We start from the raw sequence: 19004 nt of genomic DNA on the forward strand, positions 1-19004 counted from the left end.
TGATGGAGGAGGGGGATGAAGTAATTTTGATGCCAGCTGCTTAAACAGGGAGTTAATAATTCTGTGAATTTATACCATTTTCCCTGAAAAAAAAGAAGGTTGCTGACCTATGTTAATGATGTTAAAATACGGAAGAGTAACATGTTGGAGATAAAGAGACTAAGAAAGCTAATGGTTACCACCTGTCAAAAAGAATGAAAAAGATATGAGATAAAAATGATTTTAATCCTACCAGACCCTAATCCACACCATTAACTTTTCAGTTAGTAGATAGTCTAGCAACATGACACAGTGCACCAATGTGCACAAGACAGTAATTTGCTGATTAGGTAACTTTCCCTTCCTGTTGAGTAGTATTTACAATTCATGCTCAGTCATTTGTGTTTAGTAAATTGTTTTCAACTTGAGTTGAAGTGTGTAGAAGAGTGATCTCAGTCACTGTAGGTATTATCTCACTTAAGTGAAGTAAGCATCATAAATATCATAAATAACAAAAAATTGTCACAATCAAAATTCAGACCCAGAAAAATTAACACTGCAAAAATTACTTAAATTGCTGAATTGGTGGAGATGAAAAATTAAGCAAAAAACACAGCTAGGCTGTAAAAAGTAACCATGAAAAAATACATCAGGAATCGAAGTGACCTTTGCCAAGGGTTCCATCTAAAAATCACAGCATTAAAAATGCCACACCGGAAAGGTCACTTCTGAGAACCATGTGCTCAGAGGTAGATAATAAACTGCATGAGAGCAGGGACAGCCTCTTTCTTACTTACTATTATTCACTGCTATACCCAGAGCATAGCAGAAATATGAAACATAAGTAAGACATGTATAACTTTATTTATGTAAAACCAAATAACAAGAAATGAAGTGTATTTGCATAAACTTACTTTCTCCTGTCGCGATTTCATAACTGAGGGCACATGATGAAAATCAATTGAGCAAGCATCCAATTAATTCTCTAAAATAACATTTCTTTGTTGAACATTTAAATTGAGGATTGTGAGAGTACAGATAATATCTTAATTTGAGGATGCCCTTTCCATAGACCTGAATGTCTCCTGATCACATCTGGCCAGATATGATTTTTTCCTTTTGTGATTTCCTAAGATTGTGCCTCACATAGTCTTATCTTACCTTACATTACAGGTATTTGTTTATACTATGCATTTATGTCTTTATCCCTGTTGGACTGAAAATTCCTGAATGCAATGACTGTTTTTCATTTATATGTGTGTCTCTGCCAGAATCCAGAGTCAAGGCAAAACTTAAAAAAAAAAAAATTCAAACTAGTAATGTCCAGTTTTGAAATCTGAAGACATGGAAGGGATATGAGCAAGGATGCGCTCATTATCAACATAAACTCCTTAACAATCTTCTAATTAGGCTACATATCTAAAATTATTTGAAGAGTAGTGCACTGATGCTTGTTTCTGTTCCCACGACTGATGAAATACTCTCAATGTAGAAATCTTTATATTATGATTTTTTAAATGAGAGGATATTTTGCTTGATTCTAATAAAACATCTTATAATTAGAAGTTGATTGGGGAGAAAAACTCCCTAAAAGCCAATCTCAAGAAAAATTAATATCAATACAGGATTCTTACATATAAACTCATGAAATTTCCTAAAACAAGAAAAAACAAAAATAAAAGCTCTGAAAATACTTACTAAAAGTGGTATTATTTGTAAAGTACTTTTTGATGGATGGATTTTTGCAAATGGTTTCTTGTACATCTGAAATAATTATACCATGATATACAAATAATTTAGTTATGTATATTGAAAGAGAAGAATGACTAAAGAATCAAATATTAAATTCTGATATGTCAAAATATTCAAAATCGAGTAAGAGACTTTTTTTCCTATAGTCCCCAGAAACAGTCTTTATACTTATATTAGGTGACGAAATAGAGTTAATTTGATTAAAAACAATTACATAAAATTTATGTTGCTAAAAAGGCATTCCTAGTACTTTGACTATTCTAAACCAATCTTTGTTCAAATGCTAGGTTATCTTTTCTTTTAAATTTTTCTTTCTTCTTTTTAAACCAAAAGTGAATTTCTTTCTTGGAGCATCTCAGGAAAAAGGAGGAGATGTTTATTTAACTACTGAGGCACAAAAAAGTTTAGTAATTTGATGAGCTCTTGCCTTTTTAATGTTTTGGCTTTTGTCCATATAATAACAAGGGTCTGGGCAAAAGAAAAAAATTCAGGCAGAATCTTTTACATGAAGCATTTAAGATACGTGGAAATATCTAATGGAAAAAAAGAACCCTCCAAAAAAACTGACTTGAGGTTTTTACTCTTTATCTTCATAATTTTACCACTTAAACTTATAGCTTTAGTTCTGTATTGCTTTGTGTTTTAGCACCCTGCCTTTTATTAATATATTATTTAAACATTTTAATTTTGAAATTAACACAGAGTATATAAAACATATATGCATATTTTAATTAGTAATAATAAAGCTAATGTCTTGTGTAACCACTTAGGCTAAGACATTTGAACATTATCACCACTTCGGAGGCATCCTGGAGCTCCCTACCTCAACACTGCCCTGCGGATTGTACTCCCTTCCCTTCTCCACAGAGGTAACTCTCTAAACTGACTTTGTTTCTTTATAGGTTTAATACATATGTGTATATCCCCCAAACAACATTGTTTAGTTTTGCATGTTTCTGAGTTTTACATAAATAGTATTGTACTGTCTTTATTCTCCTGTGATTTGTCTTATTTTGCTCAAAATTATATGTTATTTGGATTCATCCATGATGTTGTGTGTAGCTGTAGTTTATTCATTTTCCTTGCTGATTAGGATTCCAGCACATGAATATACCACATTTACATACTTTTAATTTTTGGATTTTGTAACAATGATGATCTCTATATACTTATAAATGTCTCCTGATACACATGTGCAGGGTTTTCTCTAGGTATGCGTCTAGAAGTAAAATTGCTGGATTGTAGGGTATGTTCATGTTCAATTTATTAGGTGGTGGCAAAAAATTTCCTAAAAGATTGCCTCAGTTTACATTCCTACCAGCATTATAAGAGAGCTCTAATAGCTGTATGTCTTTGCCAACCCTTAGCATTGCCAGGCTTTTAAAGTCATGTCTTGGGACTTCTTCCCTAGCAGTCCAGTGGTTAAGACTCCATGCTTCCAGTGCAGGAGGCACGGGTTCGATCCCTGGTTGGAGAACTAAGATCCCACATGCCACGTGGTGACCAAAAAAAAAAAAAATAAAGTCATGTATTTCTGATGTGTATATAACTATATCGCATTGTTTTATTTTGCATTACTAATAATGTTGAATATCTATCAATGTTTATTGTCATTTTCATTTCCTTTGTTGTGAAGTTCCTGTTCAAGTCTTCCCCCGCCCCCCCCATTTTTCTACTAAGTTGCCTTTTCCCTTATTGATTTGAGGAGTTCTTTATATATTTTGGACAAGAGTCTTTTTCCTATGTATTATAAATATATTCTCTTATTTTGTGGCCTGTTTTTTCATTATTTTAATGATGTTTTGATATGAAGAAAAGTTTGTAATTTTAATATAGTCAAATTTATTATTTTTCTCCTCTATGGATTTTGATCCTTGTACTCTAAGAAATCCTTCCTTACCCTGAGGCTAGAAAATACTTTCTTTTATTATCTCCTAAAAGCTTTATATATTTTCTTTCACATTTAATCTTTAGTCACCTTGTAACTGACTTTTATATATGTTATTTGGTAGGGGTTCAATTTAATTTCTTTCTATTTGGTATCCAATTGTTACAATATGAAGTCTCAAAATGACCCCAGAAGTTCTTCATAGTTACCTGGGACCCAAGAACATGTTCTCACCTCATGTGAAAGGGGCTTTACCTAAACCCAATCAGTAGCTCCTTCTCCCAGCAAAAAAGGCTGCAATTTCTCACTTTGGGATCCCAATCACATATTTGTGAGACTGATTTATATTGTCCCACACTTCTTAGATCCTCTGTTCTTGTATTTTCCCTCAACCTTTTTGTTTTTTCTCTTGATGTTTCAGTTTGGAAATTTTCTCTCACCTATCCTCAAATTCATTGATTCTTTCCTCATCTCTGTTGAATCTGACAAGCCCATAGGATACATTATTCATTTCTGTTACGGTGTTCTTATTTCTCACATTTCTTTTTTTTAAAAATTAATTTGGTTGTATTTCTTTTTTTTTTTTAATTTATTTATTTATGGCTGTGTTGGGTCTTCGTTTCTGTGCAAGGGCTTTCTCTAGTTGCGCCAAGTGGGGACCACTCTTCATTGCGGTGCGCGGGCCTCTCACCATCGCGGCCTCTCTTGTTGCGGAGCACAGGCTCCAGACGTGCAGGCTCAGCAATTGTGGCTCACGGGCCCAGTTGCTCCGCGGTACGTGGGATCCTCCCAGACCAGGGCTCGAACCCGTGTCCCCCGCATTGGCAGGCAGACTCTCAACCACTGCACCACCAGGGAAGCCCTCTCACATTTGAGTCTTTTGTATGGGTTCCACCTCTCTGCTGAAATTCTGTATCTGTCCATGTTTGTAGACTCTTTCCCATGTTGTCCACGTTTTCCACTATAACCTTTAACATATTAGTCATAGTTATTTAAAATTACCTATCTGATAGTTCCAACATCTGGGTCATCTCTGTGTCTCAATCTGTTAATTGCTTTGTCCCTTGACAGAGTTTTTTTCCTTGCTGCTTTGTGTCTTGTAAGTTTTGATTGAATGTTGGACTTCTTGTTTACAATAGTGGATACTGAGGTAAATAGTGTTTGTGCCTGGAAATGGGCAATTCTTTTCTGTTAGGCAATTGGTGTGTGTATGTATGTGTGTGTGTGTGTGTGTATCTGTGTCTCTGTGTGTGTCTGTGTGTAATCAACTTAGGAATTGAGCTAGGTTTGGGTTTTATTGTTGCTATGGTTACCTTCAGTACCCCAATGGTTTCAAAATCCTCTAGTGTTATTTTGTGCTTCTGCAGGAGTCATGGAGGTTTTTTTCCTTCAATTTTCCTGCTCTACTTTCAGCTTTTGGCCTTCCTGTGTGTCTACACAATACCACTAGATTCTCTCTATGCCCTTGCCTTTCTCCAGCTGATTTCTATTGCTTGTGTTTTGGTACTTGCTGGCCTTGTGGTCGGGGAGTAGGGGGATTTTTCTGTTGTCCTGGTCGAGGCTTAGTCTTAGGCATGTCCTCTATGCCTTCTTAGTCATCCTGCTCCTCCTTCCCATGGCAGTCAACTTTGCCTTGTATCTTTGGCAGGTTTTGCGCAAGACAATTTTGTGTCCCTCCTCCTATAGCAGGATACCTCTAATAATCTGGGCCCATGCCTCTTTCTTCCCCCTTCTCCAGAAGTAGAAGCTTACTTCTTTTACCTTTCCCCTACCCAGAGTAAGTCTTCATTTGTGCCCTGGGGGCAATCAACGAAGTTTGCTGCCTCTGTCCCAGTACTTTATGGCCTTTATTCTGTAGGAGAGAAGGTTCTGCATGGGGCTTCACACCATTCCTACAGTGGTGGCTGCTCCCCTTTTCCAAGCCTGCACCAGTGAGAGAGGATTTCTCTGGTTTCCTGCTCTGCCCCCTCTTTTTCTCATGAACACACAGTGTAGGTTCATAAAGAAGAATCTATGAGTGGAGTGAAGAAGAAGAGTGTCTAGGCTTCTGGGGGTTTTATGTTCTCACAATAGTTCACATTTATCCTTTAGCAATTTGCTAAAAATTTATGAATAATTCCTAATATCAGCTTGTATGGAACCTGGCATTTTTTTCTCCCATATTCAGCCACAGGTGAGCCAATTGTCATGTCATGTCTCTCCTTGGAAGTTCCTGTCTTTCCTTGGATGTCAGGCTACTTGGTTGTGCTGGAACCTCAGCTCTCTAATGGGTTTAAGAAAACCTATACTTTTGTTGTTTATCTGCTTTTTCTTATTCTTAGTGTGTGATTGCTATATTCCAATTTTCTACATTTTAGGCAGACATGGAATATATACACACACACACAGTAAATACACGTTTATTTATATATATGCATTATATATGAATACTGTATATATGAAAATACACACATATTTTTACATTTATTATATACATTTGTATACACCATCTTATAGTATAGTATTTGTATGTGTCCTTTTGTCCTATCTCTTCTATGATTATTTTTATCTCCTTTCCTGTGTTAATTTGGTATGATTTGATTTCTTTCTTTTGCATGTCACTTTCTTTCTCTAAGAGTCTGGAATTTGTATACTCTATTTCTGACTCTTTAGTTGTGACCTTAGTAATTACCATAGACATGCTTCATTTATCAACATCTAAAGTTAACCTATATCTTTACTCAATTCCTTAATAATACAAGAATCTAGCACACTTTAACACCATTTATGTTCTCCAACTTATGTATTATTTTTGATAGGTATTTAAATTGTTTTCTCTTTGAACAACATACTACTTTTAAATTACATTTATTGTTTTATACAATGTTCAAATTTACCCTCTCAGACTGTCCATCTGAGATTACTTTTGGTTTGCTGAAGTACATTCTTTAGAATTTCCTTTAGTAAGAGACTGCTGTTGACAAAACCTCTTAAAGAGTTACATCCTACACAGACATACAGAGAGGTGAAAAAAGCTTGCATGTCTTCTCCCCTCATCTGCTTAATACTGAAACTTAAGTTATGTAAGCTTTTTTTTTTTTTTTTTTTTTACCCCTCTCTCTGTTTCTCTGGCAGTGTAAGTCTGTATAAGACGTAGCTCTTTGGGAGGCCCAACTTTAGGGTAGGAGGATCTCCTACAAGACTACTCATCTTAAGTAGGCCATGGATTTTGTCTTCTGTTCCCATTTTTCTGTGAGGCCATGAAAAGCAAAGCTCAATTTCATTCTGTGGGTTAAATGTTCTCAAGAGAAAAGCTAGCAGCAGCACTCTCCTTATCATTCTAGGTTCTTATTTATATTTACTTCCTGGTCTTAAGAATTTCTTATATTCTTACCAGCTCATTGCTATATTTAAGATTTTTAAAGTACTTAATCCTGAATTTATGGTTGTTTTTGATGGATGGTCAGTACAGATAGCCTGTCACACTGCTGAAATGAAGTCTATTCATACATTCCCAAAAGACTGTTAAGCCTGCCAATGAAATTGGCATCAGCATAAATGAAATGAGTACAGTATACCTGAAATAGTATGGTATATTCAAATAAATTTTTGTTATATACTTGATTCAAGTAGGTGATAATCTGGATACATTTTGTATTTTTATTTTCAATTTTTAAATTAAATTTTAAATTAAAATTGTCTAAATATAAAATTCAACATTTCTTACAAAAGGTGTTCTTCCATACTTACAGTGTAACCTTGCACTGAGATGATTAAGGGACTGTAGGATCTTTTGTTCTTCAGCTGATAGTGCACAGATGTTAAATTGCTGGGTTTTATTTAAAGTCAGATTTGATTTCTGTAGCTGCTTGCTATTCATGACAGTTAGAATTTCATCCTCAGGCACTGAAGCTTTCACTAGGTTTTCAGCCATCAAAAATTCAGAAGTACTGCCTGAAACTATAGAAACTTTACATTAACTATTCTTTGATCCCTTTTTGTCTTTGGGATTAGCCCTTATACATACTTAACTGACATATGTCCATATGTATTCATTTCACAAACAGAAACCTAGTAAATCTTTTGTTACTTTGCATATTATTTACCAGGATCTTCTATAGCTAGCATTTTCCCATCTCTAATTAAAAAAAAATACTCAAAATGATGGCAGTGAGGTAATTTCTAGAGTGTTACCTGAGCTAAGGAAAAAAATACATTATGTATATGTAGATTATTTCTGTTTTGCTTTTGTTATTCATTGGTAGTTCAAGGAGAAGGTGAAGTAGATTGTCTTTATAATAGCAATTATGATGAGTTATAAATAAGAGTAAGAGAAAAGGAACTTATGGAAATTTTAGAAAATTAGATGACCAGCTGAACAGAACTGAAAGCCTAGAAACTGACCAAATTCAATAAAAGAACATATGATCGAAGAAGTATCAAAGACGTGAGAGAAGGGAAAGATGACTCAATAAATTAGTTTGTTGTTTATAAAATAATCAATTTGGAGTACCACTTCACATCATCTATTTAAACAAATTCCAAAGACATTAAAGAATTAAATTTAATGAATCAAACCATTAAAATAATCTAGAGGAAAAGAAACATTTCTAATTTTCTGCATTGGGAAATTTCTTTGAGTAATGGACAAATCACTAAGAAAAGACTAAAAACATGTTTATTTAAGGTCAGTCTTACCTAATAGATTTTAAATTCTGAAGGCCAAGACTTTTGTATGTTTTGTTAATTATTGTATATCCAAAATATTTAGTTGCAGGCAGGAAATTGGCTCTCAATAATTATTTATTGAATGAAGAAATGTAAAGTAAGACTTCTATATGTAAAAATAAAACATAAGTGGAATAAAATGCACATAGTAAGGTGGTAAAAACATTTGTAACTAACATAAGGATCAGAATCCTTGATATTTAGAGTTCGCAGAAATGATTAAGAAAATACTAAAACTCCAATATTTACAGGGAAAAAGAATATGAAGAAATAATTCACCAAAATAAATATACATAAACAATTAAGCCTATTATTAATAAAAGATGTACAAATAAAAACTAATTATATACCATTTCTTTGTCTGTCTTATAAGTAAATAATAGAAGTGATTCTACCTCAAGTTGGCATACACCCCAGAAGAATTTTGAATGATAATACTTTTCAGGAAAATGCTATAGTAGGAATATGTATAAAAACCTCTAACAATGTTTATTTCCTTTGATCCAGTACCCATTTAATACAGAGTTTCATTCAACAAATATTAATTGGGTGCCAATTAATGCCAAGTACTGTAATTTTAATTCTGGGAATCTAAATATGGAAATAATTGAAAAGTCTGAAAAAACGATGTAGATAGATGTTCAGTACATTACTATTTAGAATAAATTAAAAAACTGCCAACAATCTAAATGTGCAGGGTGAGGAGAACTCAGGTCCCCAAATGGTAGTTTAACAGTCATGTAACATTTAAGTACTTGGGAAAATATGTATAAGAACAATAAAAAAGAAATCATTGGGAACAAAGCTAAGAGGAAAACGTTTAAACTAAAACATACCTTCTTCAATATTAGAAGTAGCCCTTGTGGTTTGTTTTGGCTCACTTGAACTTAGCTGGACACTTTGTCCAAAATTCTATAAAAATAGAATATTGAATCCGAATATAATTCCGTATTTAAAATTAATGATATATTGACTTAACAGACTTTTACTTGCTGTTTATATTTTCAGCTGTCACTGTTCATATAATATATATTTTCTTTTTTTTTGGAGCGGAAATCAAGAATTACTGGAATAAGACCTTTCTATGATGCCTAAAGATTAGAAAAATGTTTTATGTAGATTTTGCTAAATTTTCAGATTGCAATATTGTCTTGGACATTTGAAAGAAGGAAGTAAGTTGGGTGGCAATCAGAAGTGCTAACTAAAGGAAAGGTAAAAAATTACCTTAAGGCTGGTTTATCCTTGTAAGGGTAAGTCACAATTATCGATAGTAGCCAAAAGCCTCTGATTATGTCTAATGCCAAGGACAGGTAAGTGTCTTAGATGACAAAACTTAAAAACAGAAATAGCTGCCTCGATGTTGCACAGTACTGGGAAATGAAAAATATCAGAGCACTGGCAATTAGCACTCCCATTCAACACTCTGAGTGATACCAACTCTCCTTCCTTGGATATGGTCTACTTTGATTCTTTACCCCCATTCTGTTCCACTCTTAAGAAATGACTTTTTCTCTTAGATAAAATTGCCTGGCTATGACTATACCTAGCTTTTGTTCAGTCTAATTTGAAGAGTAACCGATGCAGGTTTCTTCAACAGCCCTGCTTCGATAGTTCTCATAGCCTTGCCTAAACTCCATTATAGACTTGAGACAACCTGAACTGAGACCCTGGCACAAAGTGGCAATTGTGCTTTACCCGTCTTTCACTGACCTCTTTTAGATTCTCTCCACATAGAAGTAGTGTCTGGGAAAAAATCCATTGTGATAAAATATATTTCCTAATACAAGGTGACAGGGCCGGTGCTATAGTAACTGAATGCTTGTTTAAGCTCCTGAGTAAAAACAAAATCAAACCCAACCCAAAACCAAATATCAAAACAAAACAACAAGGATGAAAAAAAATAAACCACAAAACTTTGTTTTGATTCAGGAACACTGACCTATTTTAAAGCTAACAAGACTTTGGTAGATGTATAAGTGGTGTGTGAGTGGAAGATGTGTATTATGTGAAAGTGGAAGTGAAGCTTCTGTAAAGAATAGAAATGGACTCTAAAGACAGCAAGATAGTATGCAAAGGAGCAAGACACAGAAGAACAGAATAAGACACAGAAAAATAAAGATGAATTTAGAAAGGGCACTAATAATGGCATTTAAAATTTAATTTGTTCAATTTTTGTTATAACAACTACACATTACTTTTAAATTTAATATACATAAATAAAAATAAAGAAAAAATAAAGATAAAATTTGTTCACTTTATAGATTTTGAGATGTTTGATGTAGACAACATGGAAATTAAAAAGGAAGGACTTAGGCATTATTCTATTTGTAATCAGGAAGTTATGTTTGTAATTAAGTTTGTTATTAAACAGTAAAAATATATTGGTAATGAGACAACTATATTTACATAAATAAAAAACTAAATGACTTGTTTTGCTGATAAAATGAAATCATTGTTGATAATTCTTCATATTAATAATCATCCATATAAAAATCAATAGTTTCTACAGTATACAAATAATAGGACCCTCAACCTTTGACGTGGAGTATAAATTCTTCATAAAACACTCTATTTCCAGTTCCATTAAAAATCAGAAGTGGTATTTAAGGTAGAAACTTCAAGTGAAATGCTATTCACTCATCCATCTAGATTTTTTAATATTTGTAAATTTTATTTATTTATTTATTTATTTATTTATTTATTTATTTATTTATTTATGGCTGCATTGGGTCTTCATTGTTGCATGCAGGCTTTCTCTAGTTGCGTCGAGCTGGGGCTTCTCTTCATTGCGGTGAGTAGGCTTCTTATTGCAGTGGCTTCTCTTATTGTACAGCATGGGATCTAGGTGTGCGGGCTTCAGTAGTTGCAGCACGCAGCCTCAGTAGTTGTGGCTCGCAGGCTCAAGAGCGCAGGCTCAGTAGTTGTGGCGCACGGGCTGAGTTGCTCTGCGGCATGTGAGATCTTCCCAGACCAGGGCTTGAACCCGTGTCCCCTGCATTGGCAGGCGGATTCCTAACCACTGCGCCACCAGGGAAGTCCCCAAGGTTTTTTAATATTTTAAATTCAACCCTTGGATCATGCTAGACCTCTAGAAAATGTCATATTTAGGTCACATTTACTTAGCTCTCACAGAATTACATCCACTAATTTTTAAATCAACATTATTATGATTTTGACCTTTATTGAAGATCTCTATTTCAAACAGCACATGAAACTCCTTATTTATTTGTTGTTGACTGTTAATAGGGATATATCTATTATGAACTTCAAGGTCCCCTATAGAGGATTCTCAATGGAAAATGTGTTTTAATACAGTATACCTCATACGAAATCATTATTGATATCCCCTGACAACTATGCAACACCTTATTTGCCTTCTTGCCATGTCTTCCAGGAAGCTTAGATACCAACAGGATATTTAAACACACGGAACTATATTAGTCTTCATGATAAGCATACTTGCTTCCTGTTTCCATGGCTCTAATTTACTTTTCTATTTTTTTTTCATTTTTTAATGTATATTTAAATAACTTTGTTGCAAATAACCTCAGTTTTCCCAGAGTTGAGTATAAATAATAACAAGTAAAATAATGTGATTTCTTAAAGTTAGTTTAAAATATTCATTAGTAACTGATCATTTAGGCTAACTAGAATATAGTGTATTAGTACTTAGTGCAGTAAGCCTCTAGCATAGAGTCTGGGCTGCTTCACAATGGCTTTGGCTATATCATTTATGTTGTGGTGCACAGTTTACAGGAAAAGCACAATCCTGTAAGAATATTCTGTTTTCCAAGCAATTTTTCACTATTGAATAAAGATTTTTACCAACACTCTACTTACATTCATCTGCTCACTGTACTTCTGTCCTACAGATCCAGGGTTTTGTCTTTTTTGCTCTAAAAGACTTCTGTGCTTATTTTCAACAATTTGTTTTCTTCTTGTAACAGTAGAATCTTAAACAAATCCCAGGACAATGTCAAAATTTACACATGTTTAGTAGACAGTATATACCCACTGTAAACTTCCAAGTTACCTTCAAACATCACAGAAAACCCTGTTTCTTTCATTCAGTTGGCAAACTTCTATTGAGCTTCTCTTTTATGTACTGTGCATGGCACAGTTACAATAAAGAATTGAACAAAATCTCTGTTTTTGAGGGGTTTATAGTTTAGAGCAGTGACCTCTAAAGGTGGTGGTAGAGCACCAGAATAAATCACTGCTGCACAGGAAGAACATATTAAAATTCCAGTTTAAATTTATTATCTAAAAATTAGAAATTTAAACTTTACTATGGTAATATATGATTGACACTGGCATCTTTGTCAGTTTGCAAGGTAGATGGTCATATATTGCATACAGTAAACAAAGTTATCTTGGAGGAACAGTAGAGGTTCTAACTCTATTCATGGGAATAGAGTTTTTACTGAGAGTTTTGCTGGAGAGTTCTGGATATGCTAATGGAGAGCAAGATGCCCTCCACAATTGTCAACTCTGGTTACACTGAGTGTGAGAATAAAAGTGACCTGGCAAATAGGAGAGTTGAAAAAAAAAATGAATAGATGCTCACTGAACTATAATCCAGTATTAGCAAAGGGTTCACTTGAAATGTTTAATATTTAAATAGTTTTGAAAAAAAAAGCTTGAATGACTGAACGTACAAAGATGTTCAGTAACGTAATAGTGAACAGATGTAATCCTGTTAATATTAGATTTTCCAAGTATAATTACAGAATTAAGAAGTATAGACATATACAACGAAACAGAGTGGTACTGGCACAAAAACAAACACATAGAACAATGGAACAGAATAGAGAGCCTAGAAATAAATCCATGCACTTATGGTCTATTAACCTACTTCAAAAGAGGCAAGAATGTACAATGGAGAAAAGACAGTCTCTTCCATAAGTGGTGCTGGGAAAACTGGACTGCTACATGTAAAAGAATGAAATTAGAACATTCTCTAACACCATATACAAAAATAAAATCAAAATGGATTAAAGACCTAAATGTAAGACTGAAAATCAAAATGGATTAAAGACCTAAATGTAAGATTGAAAACCAAAATGGATTAAAGACCTAAATGTAGGACTGGAAACTCCTAGAAGAAAACATTGGCATAACACTCTTTGACAGAAATCATTGCAGTATTTTTTTTGGCTTTGTCTCCTAAAGCAAAGGAAATAAGAGCAAAAATAAACAAATGGAATCCAATTAAACTTAAAAGCTTTTGCACAGCAAAGGAAACCATCAACAAAATGAAAAGACAACCTCATGAATGGGAGAAAATACTTGTAAATCATATGACCAATAAGGGGTTAATATCTAAAATATATAAATAGCTCATACAACTCAACAGCAAAAAACAAAAAACCCAATCAAAAAAAAAAAAAAAAACCCAAGCCGAAGACCTGCACAGATATTTTTCCAAAGAAGACATATGGATGGCCAACAGGCATATGAAAAGATGCTCAACATCACTTTAGAATTAGTAGAGAAATGCACATCAAATCCACAATGAAGTATCACCTCACACCTGTCAGAATGGCTATCACCGAAAAGTCTACAAATAACAAATGTTGGAGAGGATGTGGAGAAAAGAGAACCCTCATACACTGTTGGTGGGAATGTAAATTGGTGCAGTCACTATGGAAAACAGCATGAAGGTTCCTCAAACAACTAAAAATAGAACTACTTTCACTCCCCGATATATATCTGGTGAAAGTGAAGACACTAATTTGAAAAGCTACTTGCTCCCCAATGTTCATAGCAGCATTATTTACAATAGCCAGGATATGGAAGCAATGCATAATGGAATATTACTCAGCCACAAAAAGAACGAGATTCCGTTATTTGCAATAACATGGATGGACCTAGAGAGTATTATACTTAGTGAAATAAGCCAGACAGAGAAAGTCAAATACTCTATGTCATCATTTATATGCAGAATCTAAAAAATAAAACAAATGAATCTATATAACAAAACAGACTCACAGATGTAGAGAACAAACTAGTGGTTACCAGTGGGACGAGGGAATGGGGGAGAGGCAAGACAGGGGTATGGAATTAAGAGATACAAACTACTATGAATAAAATAGATAAGCAACAAGGATATATTGTACAGCACAGGAAAATACAGCCATCATTTTCAATAACTTTAAATAAAGTATAATCTATAAATATATTGAATCACTATGATGTACACCTGAAACTAATATATTATAAATCAACTATACTTCAATAAAAGCAAAACAATGAACAAAAAAATAAGTATAGACATATATAACAATTTCAATATTTCTATCTCTTTAAAAACATGGCAAAAAATGTTAAAATTCATTACATTTTCCAGTGTTCCTCATACAAAGACCCCTAAGAACTACTACCTACTTTGATTAAATGTTAGAAAAATATTGGTTTCTTAGATTTTATATATATATATATTTTTTTCTTTTATCAGAGAAGGAGATCATAATTTTCATATGTTACCCTTTTATGCTTGAGCTATTGGGAAACTATATTTCCTAATATTTTTCCTGATCAGCTCAGACTCCGATATATGTTTACTTAATAATTATATTTACTACATAGTTTTAGTAGAAAAACTATAGGACTTGGAGCCATAGATATTTGAATGAAAGTACCATTTTTGCTATTTCCTAGCTCTTGACCTTGGGCAATTCTATTTCCTTCTTTGCAAAATGGGGTTTTAAAAAATACTTATTTGTCAGGGTTGCTGTGAGGTTTAAATGAGACAATAATTGTAAAGGACTTAGCACTATAACTGGCACAGAGTAGGAATTCAAAAAAGGCAACCATCATAATTTATTTACCATAATTTCCTTTAAAATATCAAATCTACATGATGCTTTCATTTTCTGGAAGGAGTGTGAAAACTGAAGTTACATTGTGAAGTGGCTGGATAAAAAGAAAATAAAACCTTTAGCGAGAGAAATAATAGTTAAAAATCTAGGTTTAGATTAAGGTCTTTGCATTTAGCTTCCCATCTGCTAATATGGCTTGTGTCCATTCAATTCAAGAAAAGACTGGGTGCCTACTAAGTGCCAGGCACTGTTAAAACCTGGGGATAAGGTGAAGAATTACAAAAATAGTCCCTTGTCCTTAAAATCTCATGGTCTAATTGAAGAAGGCTTTAAATAGTTTAACTTTAAACTAACTCCCTCATTATATCCTCTTTATATTTATTCATACCTTTGGGAGAAGAAAAGAGTTGCTTTTCTGATATTTCCCAAGTCTTATCTATATCTGAATAGGCAATTAATTTCTACTCGTAGGAAGATTTATGGGCCTATAGTCCATTCCCTTAGAGGAAAGTAGCTTCATGAGGAGTCAACCAGCTACTAAGGGCAAAGGCATAGTATAGAGAATTAATTTTCAAAAATGTTTAAAGGAATGCTATCATTTCTTCTCCATATGAAACCCTACATACATAACAGATAAAAGTAGGGTTGCCACTCTTTTGGAAAGGGAATGAGAGGGGTAGGCACACCTATTATTAGCTTATAACAATTAAATTTAACAAACATTTTAAAGAAGAATAAAGAAAAGTATTATAATCACATTTATTCACCTATTTAGAATAATTTAAACAACATTTTTCACTGTGCTTACTTTGACAGAAATTTTGACCGTAATATTGGGGTAATAACAGAATGATATGGGACAAGAATAAAACCGCATTCTTTGTCTTCCCTCTTTTAAACTAACAAGAAAAGTCATGGAAAAAATGGAGGTTGGCAAAAGTTTCTAGTTTTAGTTGAGCAAAGGTTGGGTCATTCGCTTAAAAGCAATAGCTACTAGATAGACAAGGGTACAATATTAAGGGTGATAAGTTATTTCTATAAAGCTGTTATTATTTAATATTAATATCTTATAAGGTGCACATTGCCATATCTCAATAAGAGAAAGTTCACATGAATTTAAAAACTTGTACTTTTTACCTATAAAAATATATAAATTTATTCTTACCAGCGGCCTTTTCATTTTGACCCAGAATATTATGCTGTATTTTCCACAGGGGAACAAATTCTTCTTTAGTAGTTTTAAGAGTCACAGAGGAATGACTTTCTTCATATGTTGGACATCTTTGGGTGCAATATAATGTCCCGCCTTGCTGGGCAACCATTTGATTGCCATTTGAATGATTTATTTTTGCTAAAGTTTGGCACTCAGAAGAACAATATGGTAGAGATGGCATCACAATGATTAAGTCAGGACAAACATGTGAGAGTGGAAGACTACTTTCTTGATTCCACTGATTTAACTTGTGTTCTGTTGGAAGCACGTGTTTTGAATTAACATAGTCACATGCACTGATGTTTTGAGAATTTTCAGGCATTACAGATTGATACTGAGATACTTGTATATTTTTACAACTTCTAATATTTAATTGAGATTTAGGAGGAGGATGAGGTACAATTAATTTACCCTGAGCTTGTAAAAATGTGTTGGCTTTGCTCGCAGAATGTGGTCGAATAACAGCGCCTTTTCTGTTCGTATATATAAAGCCTGATTGGACTTTAGCAGATCTTGTTCTTCTAATTACTTTTGCTCCACCCTTTTGTGGATTAGTTTTCTGAGTTTTAGAACCACCACTATTTACAGGGGATTTACTTTCCTCTTCTTTTGAGTCTGGCCAGGCTTGTTTAGCAATGTTATAACCTGAAGGTATAAAACAGTTCAAAGGCACGTGGTCTATTCCAGATCCTCCTAAAGCAGTGACATTTTCAGAGATAAAATCATCCTTGGGCTTTTTCTTATCAGCAGAATTCACAGAAGAAGCAGGAATAACACTAGTTATGTTGCTGGCAGCAACACTTTTAGTTTGAATGTGGAATGGTTGAGACCACTGTTGAGTTATTCCTATTCTATTTTTCAGTGAATGATTATCTTCAACATTTTTTTCTGTATCTTCAGTTTCATCAAACCATCTCAGTTTTTTAATAGTCTTTGGAATTTCTGCACTTTTCCCTTTTTCTTTTGTTAATTCAATACTATCTCTGATATCTGCTGCTTTTTGATTTCCTAACTTAAAGCCTTGGTTTGTAACTAGTGCCTTAAAATAATCATGTTTGTATTTAGATTCTTTCTTTAAAATACTTTTAAGAAACCTCACACCATTTCTCTCATGAATATTGCATTTCATTTTCTTGTGCTGACCAACTAAGTCACAATTAGAAATTATAGTATACAATGATGTTGATGCTTCAGCTATTTTCTGTTTTTTACCTTTTGAGTCAGAGTTGTAAGGTATAAAGCCAGCTTGAAAATTATCTGAAAATAAAGACAACTCTTCCTCATTACAGTTAAAATATCTTATCTTTTCATCTTTAATGTCTTTCATTTCCCCTAACTTATCAGAACACTGCACTGGGTCAATTTCTTTTATATGTATACTGTTTTTTGGTAAAGGCCTAGCTGATTGTGTATTCGATGGCAAAACTAAAGGTGTTGCCACAGGTACAAATGAAGTGGGAACTGAAATAGTTCTATTTCCTTGAGTCAATTCAGAATATTTCTCTTGGTCTGAAATTGTTGCCATTTCCTGGGTTGGAGAATCTGGAGTGGCCTGGGCTTTGCTGAATTTAAATGTTGGGCTCTCAGTAACTAATGGTCTCTCCCTTTTGAATGCTCCAGAAGTGGTGTCAGTTGTCCTCATAGCACTAGTTTCAGAGTTTTTTTTGCTTTTTTTATCTTTTACAAATATGGGTGGACTATATACAAAGGCTACTGAATTGTTAGCAGTATTTGTGGCTCTTTCCACAGTTCTACTCAGAGCAGATGAATTTTGTTCTTTACTATTAAGACATTTATGTGAAGGTAGAACATTAGGTTTACTTAAAATATCTGAGAAAGGTGTGACAGCCTGAGTGTTTGGATCATCTAAATTTATAAGCCAATTATTTATATGTTGAGTTTTAGAGAATGACAGCTTATCTTCATCAAAGCAGCTTAGATTAGTTGATTGCAGATTTGCGGATTTGAGGGAAATAGAATTCTGCTGCTGGATTGATGTGGAAGGCTCCTTATTAAGTGTTAAATATATTTCTTCACGTTCTCCAGCCTCAAGACTGTCTATACTTGAGAGGGTTTCAGAATTTGTTATCTGATTAACTTCATCACAAAATTTCTGAAAGAAAAAAAAGAACACTGTTTTATAGCTTAGAAAATTTTAAGTGCCAAAATTAATGATTCAACACACCATTGTTACTGAGCCCAATTCTATTTGGCATATAAAATAGAGTAGTACGACTACAAACAGTATAGGTATATAAATAATCTATATCCCTGGAGCAGTCCTCAGAGTGAAAAAGAGGGAGCCAACAAAGACTTACAATAAAGTGTGTTTGCCTTAATTTCTTCACCTTAAAGTACTGATAATTACTCAATTATCCTAGCCATAGTTATAGCTTAAAAAATAATTTTGCTATTGCTATTCCATTCAGAGAATAGAGTTTCTTGAAGATTTCATAACGGCATGTGAAATTCTGAAAAATAGTTATTTACAAATGGTATTTTTTTCCTGAAACCTTCACTGGACTTGAACGAGGCTCCTAAAAGCCCTATGACTCTAATGTGAGCTTCCTATTGGTAAGGCTACATCTTTTTATAAAAGTTAATCTCATGGTCTGTATAATAGAGTTCTCAACTCTGGCTGCAT

General features: G+C 33.7%; 1 protein-coding gene across 1 annotated transcript in view; it reads right to left on the reverse strand.

Moving 5' to 3' along the window:
• Positions 1 to 1621: 1621 nt before the first annotated feature.
• The window catches only part of CEP126 (centrosomal protein 126), a 199392-nt gene continuing 182009 nt past the window's right edge, over positions 1622 to 19004 (reverse strand). Inside the window, 7 exon segments of the mRNA XM_068556065.1 lie at positions 1622 to 1633; positions 1678 to 1707; positions 1709 to 1743; positions 7349 to 7558; positions 9163 to 9238; positions 12167 to 12279; positions 16313 to 18473. Of these exon segments, the coding sequence (XP_068412166.1) occupies positions 1622 to 1633; positions 1678 to 1707; positions 1709 to 1743; positions 7349 to 7558; positions 9163 to 9238; positions 12167 to 12279; positions 16313 to 18473 (2637 nt within the window).

This window comes from Eschrichtius robustus, chromosome 11 (genome assembly GCF_028021215.1).
Source record: "Eschrichtius robustus isolate mEscRob2 chromosome 11, mEscRob2.pri, whole genome shotgun sequence".
Taxonomy (NCBI): Eukaryota; Metazoa; Chordata; class Mammalia; order Artiodactyla; family Eschrichtiidae; genus Eschrichtius; species Eschrichtius robustus.